Below are 10,124 nucleotides of genomic sequence, written 5' to 3' on the forward strand. Positions count from 1 at the left end.
CAGGGTAACGTGCATTCGTTAGTCTCCAGAAAAACTGGAAGATTGTGAAACGTGATGTTGTCATTTCATATCTACGTTCTGCTCATGCTGAGCGTAAACAACCCTGCTGGTAAGTATGCGTGCTTGATTTAGTTTTGATTAGTTTACCACCTCTGCTATTTTAGAGCTTGATCTTGGTGATAGTGTGCTTCACTAGCATAAAAAATCAAGCCAAATACTACAATCCTTGTTACAAGTAGTCGAGATAGTTCACTCTGACAAAGGGCGTGGCAACCATATCCGTGCACCAACGAAAAGACCTCAAAAAAAAAAAAAAGATTCACCAATATGGCGGCTATGTCGTTAAGTAAATAGCACCTATAAAAAGCACTTAATGACTGGCCCCAAGGAAAAAAGTGAGTTTTGTTTGCCTCTGGGAACATTGAGGGTCGGAGGGAAACAAAACTCACTGTTTCCCTTGCGGCCAGTCAATAAGTGTTTGTTATAACCCCCAACTGAAATTAAACGCTTTGTTGTCTTCATTTTTCATCACTAAATTTCCCTTCGGCTGAAAACGACATAAATTTATTCATTGGAATTGTTAACACCGCGCGATACTTTGAGCTTTCGAATTTGCATTGAGATATATTTTTCTTTGATTTGAATGATGTTTTTGCGTGTACAAAAAAGTCTTATACTTCAACTGTTGACTCCCGGGAACGAAAAAAAAAAAACGAAAAAAAACCCAGTGGTTTCAAGCCCGCACGTCCTGATCATGTGCAAGTCCAAGGTTCAACCTGTTGTCGCCATAAGGAGTAAGCGAGTTTTGTTCGCCCTTAGGAGTTGTAAAGTTTTGACGCGCATCAGGTGTACGCTCTCGTCCAATAGAAAACTGCACTTCAGTTGGGGGCATAACAAACTGTGTTAAATTCCAATGCCTGAAATAAGAACATGTTAGTGAAGAAATTTTTCAACATGACACGAGCGTGGGACAAAGAAAAAAACTCAGATTTTTTTCTTTGTCCCACGCTCGTGTCATGTTGAATAATTTCTTCACTATTTATCACCGAGCTTGAAATTTACCATCTTTATTATTTACTACAAATTTGATGATTTCGACATTGCTGATCCTAGCAGTATGCAGGACGAGTGTCATATATCAACCTAGTAAATGGCCCAGCTCACAACGAGTCTCTCGTAGCTCAGTTGGTTAGAGCGCCCAACCGGTATCTGGAAGGCCATGGGTTCGATACCCGTCGGGGACTCAGATTTTTTTCTTTGTCCCACGCTCGTGTCATGTTAAATAATTTCTTCACTATTATTTATCACCGAGCTTGAAATTTACCATATTTATTATTTACTAAGAACATGTTCTTGCTGTTGACGGGAAAATGAGACGGGAGTTTCCTTGATCTTGTTCCTTTTGTTATTTTGTCTGACTGGATTTTTAGCCGTTGTACGGTTTAATATGTTTTCCAAAAGAAATGTTAAAAATTAATTTGTTGTCTTTATTTATAACCAAAAGATGCTGACTACAAACTAAAGAGTGGGATATCTCAAGATTCAGAACCGTGTTCCCACAAGACAACGGATGGCAAATGTTGCAGCATTCCATTTACCTACAAAGGAATTAAACATTATTCTTGTACAACAGCGAATCATAATAAACTGTGGTGTTCACTAGATCCTACCTACAAAGGAAAAGGGGGAAATTGCGGTAAGCGCTAAAGCTAGGCACACACTAGGGGACTAGTCGCAGCGACTTTATCCTTAGTGTGTACTGGTGAAAAATTGACCGATATGTGGGACTATTGGTCAGTGCGACTAGTCCCAGAACTCAAACCAGCTTTATTCGTGAGACTAGTCGCAGGTACCAAAATTGTGGTCCCTGCGACTAGTCCCAGAAATCAAACCAGCCTAATTCGTGGGACTAGTCGCAGGGACCAAAAATGTGGTCCCTGTGACTTTTTTTATTTTTTTTTTTTATTTTTTTTTATTGATATCAACACTTTACAAAATTAGAAGATAAGATTTAACCTATACTTATGTGCAATAGATTTTTACTTTACAATTTAGTTTCTCAAGGTTTTTTTTTTTTTTTTTACACCGTATACTAAAACATACAAAATTATAAGTACAACAGGAGTAATTACTTTACCTTACCTAACTTATTACTTAACTTTACTTATTCTAGACGTTTTCCTCAAATGCTTTCCATTTTTTTTGAACACGTTATCTATTTTAAAAGTTATTTTTCAGTTTCGTTTTGATTCTAAAATTGTTTGAAGTGATCAAGTTGGTAATTCCTTTTCTTTACGTCAAAGATACGTTTTCTAATTTATAGTTTACCAAGTCCATCCCCCACATATAACATCACGTAACAAGAGACATCCGCACTACCAGCCTACAAATCTCACCGACAAAAGATCAAAAAAAAGTATATAGTCTCGACACTGAAAAAAGTACAGTAGATTGTTACGTACTATTTAAACAGGCGGTCATGAAAAGAGAATAGAATTACACCTTGTTGAAAGGAGCGACGGCCACCCCAAGGTAGACGATCACCCAAATCAAGACCGAGTCGGTTGAAAGTTCGACCCCGAGCTGAGCCGGTTGTGGGACGACTAATAAATTTATACTGACTAGTGGGTACCACAGGATCCCAGCTAGTGAGACAGGAGGATTCCCCAAGAGAGTGCCGGGCCACACGCGCAGCTGGTCTGACACTGGGTGGTGAGGGGGGTGAGAGGAGAGGGTGGGAGTGTGATTGAGGGAGACAGAGCAAAGAGTGACGAGAACCAAATTGACACTTTCCACCATAAGTGCCGTCTAAGAGATAACACATGGGATGAGGAGGGCGAGAGACAGTAAGTCGAGACCCGATCAGGAGGGTACCTCGCCCAAAAGTGATTGACCGCATCTGCGGGGGACTGTGTGTGAAGTGATTCACTACCTGATCTTATGAACTGTAGACGTCATCTCGGCAATACTGAAGCTTCGCGTCAACGTAGTGAGATTGGCCTCGCCGCAGCGATCGATCCTTCTGCGTAACGCCTGCTTCTGGATGAACTCATTTCCCCTTTTCAAATGACTCGTTCCACTAGAAGTTTCCCTGAAGGCAAAACGTACACTGTCATGCGCTGGTGAACTAGTGCATCCAGCATTACCCCACCACTTGGAGGAGAGAGAGTCGGTATTGGGTCTCACCTAAAATGATCGTGTGGACAGCAGATGGGATTGTAAAGGTTCTCAGTGGTCCCTGTGACTTGAATTTCGATGCAAAATACGAGTATACATTGGGGGACTGGTCTCCGAAGCAAGTCCCTGCGACTAATCCCCTAGCGTGTGCCGACCTAAAAGTTGCCTTGTGTTTACTTCCCCACCTCCCTCTTCATGCAAAGTGCCGGGCTCATAACGCCAGTTACCCTGTATTTAACTTTTGGTAAATTTCTTGGCATCAGACTCCCCTTTAGTTAATTAGGCCTTCTTATAGAGGGAAGCTCCGATAAAGGTCGCTCTTAGCTCCGGTTTGTGGATGGTTAGTAAAGTTAACCTCGATCCCAGGGTCTCTGGAGACCCTGGGATCCCTTTTTAAAAGCTAAAAATGTAAGTAATTATCCGTGATAACACCAACAACAATTTCTTATTAGAGCCTGAGAAAATGAATTTCAAAGTTCACAAGAACCATTTAAACAATAAGTAAAATCTCACGTGTAGCTATTTTGTAAAATCGTCTTTCAAGCGATTCAGTGGAACTTCGAAATTTGTTTTCCATGTTTAGTTTGGTTTTGTTAGAAATGATTTCTTTTGAAAAGCTATTTGAAAAAAAGTAACATAGAAGTTTGCAATAAGATGTAAATAATTTTGGTACATAACTTTGTCCAATTAATACTCGAATTCCTGGCGGATTCGTTTTAAATACGTTATGTCAATATTCAAGCGTTATTTGATTTTTATTTTATACTATTTTATTTTAATGTTTCTTCCATTTGCGTTGACCTCAAAAGATGAGTGTTTGTACAAGACAACGGATGGAAAATGCTGCAGCATTCCATTCACTTACAAAGGAGTGAAATACCATTCCTGCACCACAGCAGATCACAACAGACCTTGGTGTTCACTGGATCGTACCAGCAAAGGAGACTGGGAGCATTGTGGTAAGCGCTAAATTTGTGTTGCAATTAGCTGAATAATAAAAAAATCAGGTAACAATAAACGTAACAGGTTTGTAAGAAATTTAAGAATCCTAATTAACAATAAATCCCACGGAGATAAAGAAAGGAGAAAGCCATAATTAACAATAAGGGCAACCAGGAGGTTTCTCTTGGCACTTGGCGAGGTACGTTCCCAGGGCAGACTATTTAACAAATAGACGGCAGCTGTGTAGCCAATCAGATTGCGCGATTACCTAAAAGACGGTCAGCGGGTTATGCTAATGAGAATTAGACCGCCCTTTGGTAGCCAATCACATTGCGAGTTTGCCTAATAGTCGGTCACTTGGTTATGCTAACATGATTTATACCTCTCTTTTCCCCCTATCTCTCTGAAATTATTCGGTGGCTTAAAGCTGAGTGTTCCCACAAGACAACGGATGGCAAATGTTGCAGCATCCCTTTCGATTACAAAGGAATCACGCACCATTCCTGTACAACAGCTGATAACAACAGACTGTGGTGTTCACTGGAGCGTAACTTTAAAACAAAATGGGGAATCTGTTGTAAGTATTTTAAAAGCACGTATCTATGTCATATGTGTTCAAGTTTTTGGGGAAGTACACTGGTGATCACGCAGTCACATTCAGCAAACTGTAAAAACAGACACTGGGCATTTTATAAATTTACGAAGTGACGTTTTCCAAAGCAGGACTCATCTTTTGTTTTTCTTAGATTCCGTAAAAAGCTATAAAAAGTGATAATTGTACCGTTCCCCTTTACGCCCACCAACGAGTTCTTCATTAATTTTTCCCTAAAATCTGAGACTGACCGCGAAACAAACTCTTTTGCGACCTTTACAGCCCTAGTGTGTTGTTTTTGTTGTTATTTGTTTGCAGCATCACTTAAATTCTTGATGAACACGTAAATTTTATTAAATGTTCAGGACCATTTTGTCGCCATCAGTTCCTTGTCTCCCTCGTACAAATGGTTTGTAGCTCGACTGGCACTTCAGTATGTTGATAAACGTTAAATGTTAAATGTTTATAGTGGTCATGCACTTAGCTTCGTTTCTCTCTAAACTTATCAAGATTGTCCAATAAACCTGATTATTTAATCGTTCCTTTCATTTGCGTGAAATACAACGTCGAACACAAAAGCTGAGTGTTTACAAAAGACGACGGATGGCGAATGCTGCAGAATTCCTTTCACTTACATGGGAGTGAAATACCATTCCTGCACCACAGCTAACATGAAGAAACCTTGGTGTTCACTAGAGTCTACTTACAAAGGAAAATGGGGCTATTGTGGTAAGCATATTCATGTATATATACCACACCTGCGCTTAATTGTTCACGAATCAGCACAATGTTAAAGCTGCAACAACGTAGCTGTAAACATGCTCCTTGGTTGGGTATAAGGGGACCAATCTGCAGCGTAGCACCTTATTTCGCCAACATTAAACCAAGAACCCGTTCTAGATGCCCTGATCCTCGCGTTTATTAATCATATCGCAAAGCTTTGAAAAAAATCTCTTAGCTAGTTTTCATTTTTTAATAACGGCGAAAATGACGAACCACGATGTTCGACCAAGTCGACTGCTTTTTCAGTTGGATGCGGGGTTTGCATCTTTAAGCCCGGGCCAAACTAGGATGAGAGTTCAAACTCTCGCTCTCGTTTGGCCTGAAACTCTCATGCCCTCTCGTCGACTCCTGTGGGCTGTCACCGACTTTGAGCGTGCTCAAATTTTTCAGGAGAGTCGATGAGAGTTGACGAAAACTCTCATCAACACTCATCCTCATTTGGCCTGGGCTTTGAAATCTTTTGTTTAACTGTGTGATCTATGTTTATCTGTTCAGAATGACGACTGCACGGCGGGAAAAAGAAGAAAAACACAGTAAATGAGTTCAACGGAATAACAAACAAGGATAACAACAGATGTGTCCAGGATTGCCGAGAGGATAAATAGTTTTGGAGAAAATAAAGTTTGCTACTCGTGTATCTCAATGTTGCGCTTGTCATCATTCTCGCGGCCGTTGAAGACTGGGCACTGATTGCTTTTCGTTTCCCATCGCCAACCCAGACCTCGCACAACGCTCATACGTAATATGCAAAATGTTCACCTATTCACGGGAGATTTTCTTTTTTTCTTTATTTATTTATCTTGCTTGTATGCTTTTCCTTTTTGCTTTATTTAATTATACAGATACAATAGTAAAAAATAATTAACAATAAATATTTGCAATAAAATATTGCTTTAAATCATTTGAAGCCTCAATTGGTGTAAAAACGGACAAATTTTCTACATTGACTTAACGTCATTGTGCGAGAACGCGTAAGCCTGGTTTTCACTAGCGACGCAAGCACAAGCGTAAGCATAGGTTGTTTGTGACAAGTGAAAACGAACGTCGACAAAAGCACAAGCATAAGAACACAATGTCTACTAGTTACAAGGCTACAATGTTCAGACGCGAGGGATTCTGGAAAGAGTGTTTTAATTTGGCAGACACGGCCAGACGTCATAAATTTTTCCTTGTGCTTATTCGGTGTTTCGTTTTGAAATGACATCACGCGAAAGCAAACACAAGGGAATGAAAAATTTTGGTCCTTGTGCTTATGCTTGCGTCGAGACCGTTTTGACGGTGAAATAAGAGCTTTTATGCTTGCGCCTGTGCTGGCGCTTGTGCTTGCCACCTTTCCCTACAAAACGTGCATTGTCGAAACAGTTAAAGTGTGTCCCCTACCGGATGCGACTGAGTTACATTTAACTCTCTCTAAAACGAACACCGTCGGGACCGGCTGCAACTGTCCGTTTTAATGAGGTGTTCGTCTTATAGGGAGTTTAGATACAGTAAAATGACTGAATAACGGCAGGGACGGGACCAACACCAGGTGTCCGTCTTATAGAGGTGTTCTTTAAGAGAGAGTTGACTGTATTTTGGTTTCTGTAGAAATATTCTTTTGTTGACAATGCTCAGTTTCTGCGTATGAAACCCGCGTGCCGTGCATCATGGTAGCTGTAATAAACACAAAATGCGTCTAAGGCACGTTACCCTTTTTTTAAACTGTCGATGCCATTTTAGCGGCACTTAGAAATTTTCTGCACAGCCATCGAATTTCTTTCTACAAAAAACAAGTGCATGTCCCCATCCTGGATACCCGACCTCTGGCCTGCAAGCATCTCTCCCTCACCACTATACCACCACGCTGATCCAAAAAATTCCCGACCGAAAAATTCAATTACAAGAAATAAAAAAAATTTTAAAACTTGACACAAAAGAAAAATAAACTAGGTGTATTGTAGATTGTCATATCTGGCGCTAAATTTTTGAATAAGCTTAAGTTGAAAAGGCTGAAGACTTCCAATTCTAGAATGATATTTTTTTTCGCCTTTAAAAGCTAATAACTCTCGATGAAACATGAAATTATAAAGTTCGAGTTAGATATGACACAAGTTTGTTTCGAAAGTAATTGAATATTCATGTTATTGTGGCTCTTGTCGTTCCGGTCGAATCTTCAATTATCTTAAGTCTTGTTAGTGTCACCTGCAAGATTATGGTATTTATTCTTCACTCTCTTTTTCAATGTGTAAGAGTTATTTCCCCCCCCCCACCCCACCCCACAGAGTTTCTGAATTAAGTCACGTGATATGTAGTCGACCACTCGAGGTCGAAAGAAGTGAGAATAAAACATGGACAAGTCGAGAGTTTATGGCTTTTTATGCGGGTGAGGAAATGAAATTTTTGCGCCTTTTTAAGTGGAGACCAAGTACTTTGGGTTAACCAATAGAAATTCAAATGATTTTAACATGCCATTAGATTTTATTTCGGGCATATTTTGTCTCAAGGAATTTTGCTCTAGTTTGAATACCTCTCCTTTCTTTGCTCTCGTGGCTTGAGTTGTTTATTTCCATTGGAAATTAACGCGCTTGTTTGCTAATAATCATAAACAATGTAACGGTATGCTGACTTTTGCTGATAACGCTGACGTCAGTAGGTTTCCTTCACTAATTTTAGAGTACTGCGGTCAATGCATGAATGGCAACAAACAAATATATTTTGTCTATCGTGACTTTTTAATGGCTTTTGCGGTTAAATTGTAGCCTTATACTCCACCAGTAGGAGTGAAAAGGATAAGTGAGTGAGTGAGTGCGGTTAAATTGATTTAAAAAAATGATTTACAAATTTGGTATTAATACTCTTGGTCACGCATTTGTAGGCTGACGTGATTTTGTGCCGTTTTCATACGAATTTGACGAGTGCTAAATATAAATTAGCCCAAACCAAACTTTACATATTTTGGAAGTACTATCCTCTTATAGCTGAACAACCTTCACCTCAAGGAATTACGAGATATCGTATTAAACCAACTCCCTTGAAACTATGCTTCCGGCTTTGGACAAGGAAGAGTGCATGCAACCTAGTTCGGACCCTATGAATCGAGTCTAGAGTTGAAATCGTAAATTTTGTTTTTCTCAGAAAAATAAAATATTTCAAGAAAAAATAAAAAAGTTTTTAGTTTTATTAAGGGCCACCTAAAAAATCGCTCTAAAGAATTGCATTTTACATAGCATTGTCCATGCCATCACGTACATCTTTGTATCGAATTTTGATTCCTCCAGGTAAATTGTCATTATCTAACCACTGGCAGCTGTAAGTAGAAGAGAAAGGCAGTTTGATTTTTGATTCTGAAAAGAAAGTGAATTTATAATCATCGCCCTTGTTTTGCCAGGTGGCCCATATTTTGTCCATGAAACTGTGATGGAAAAAAAAATTCAGGAGCATTGGAAGATGTATTACTTGGAAACATGGTTCCTCTGATTGCGCCATGAAGCGTGTCGTGTTTGGACCCAATGAAATCTTCAAAAGCTCTCTGACTTAAACCTCAGCAAATATCTTCTTTGAATCTTCCGTAGTTGTGAGGCTGAAAGCTGCAAAATACGGAATAAAAATGGTACAAGAGAGTTCATAAAGCTGGGATGCCTCTCAAAGACTATTTTACGTTAAAAAACTATGATTGGTTCTTACCGCGGAACGAATAAAGATTTTGTGTCCCCAAGATACCCACAAAACACTTCAATATTGGGTGATTATTTTTTATAAGGTTATTATAATTTTAGTCTGGTTCTTATATTTTGGAAATATTAAAGAAGATCAAAGAGGGAATGTTTAAAAATGTGTATCCGATGTGAACTTGATAAGTTGCTTGCAAGGTCATTTCATTCCATTTTGAAACCTGCCATTCTTCATAAATAATGTGCGGCTCTTTAGAAAAACTGACATGGCACAGTTATCATCCATTACGGGTACTTTACACTTTTCCGCCAATCAAAGAGCAGAAGATGGCACAAGCAATTTATCGCCATATGGTTTTGTTACCGTTTGATACCTCTGACTTTATTTAGTTTTTCCTTTAGTCTTGTAAGTAGAAAATAACGGTAAGGATCTTTAAAAAAAGATGTCAGAAGTAATAAGAAAAAATTAATTGGTAAAATAATCGAATTCAACTAAGCCAAATTGTACTGCACAATCACGATCAAAACTTACGTACCACCAGTTTACTCAGTTCCTCGAGGTGCTGCTTAGTGTTTGTTGGTTGTTCACACTTCTCATCCAACCAAAGAGCGAACAACAATATGTATAATTTAACGACATGTAGCGCTTTAACACAACAATACAGACTACCTAACTTTATTTGCAGTGGTGTTTTGTTTTAAGAAAAAGTTTTTATAAGGTCTCAACAATTTATTTAGTGCCTGATGATTATTTAAGGCAGGCCTCTGAAAACAAACAGGTTTTCAGAAGGGGTGTTTGAACAGTAAACAAGTGGGTCATCTTAATTCGTCACAGTCGTGGGTCATGTTTGACTGTGTTATTTGACATTTTCATATTACTTCATATTTGACAAAATTTGGTATGTTTTGGTGAACTTTTATGAATGAGGACACTTTGTGATGCATGTCATAAGAAACGTGTATGTCATTAGCGTTCAATC

General features: G+C 39.0%; 1 protein-coding gene across 1 annotated transcript; it reads left to right on the forward strand.

Annotated features, from left to right (window-relative positions):
• LOC144636170 (uncharacterized) lies at positions 1-6,171 on the forward strand. Its single transcript, XM_078495330.1, has 6 exons — positions 1-109; positions 1,505-1,696; positions 3,987-4,136; positions 4,547-4,696; positions 5,291-5,440; positions 5,990-6,171. Exons 1-6 carry the CDS (start codon positions 55-57, stop codon positions 5,992-5,994), a joined length of 702 nt encoding a protein of 233 aa, XP_078351456.1. The 5' UTR covers positions 1-54; the 3' UTR covers positions 5,995-6,171.
• The last annotated feature ends 3,953 nt before the right edge of the window (positions 6,172-10,124 follow it).

This window comes from Oculina patagonica, chromosome 13 (genome assembly GCF_052425735.1).
Source record: "Oculina patagonica isolate OP01 chromosome 13, crgOcupat, whole genome shotgun sequence".
Classification (NCBI taxonomy): Eukaryota; Metazoa; Cnidaria; class Anthozoa; order Scleractinia; family Oculinidae; genus Oculina; species Oculina patagonica.

Coding starts and splice junctions, on each gene's coding strand:
- LOC144636170 (XM_078495330.1), top strand. CDS start 55: ATGTTGTCATTTCATATCTACGTTCTGCTCATGCTGAGCGTAAACAAC. Junction 1,697..3,986: donor AGGAAAAGGGGGAAATTGCG/GTAAGCGCTAAA, acceptor TGACCTCAAAAG/ATGAGTGTTTGTACAAGACA. Junction 4,137..4,546: donor AGGAGACTGGGAGCATTGTG/GTAAGCGCTAAA, acceptor GGTGGCTTAAAG/CTGAGTGTTCCCACAAGACA.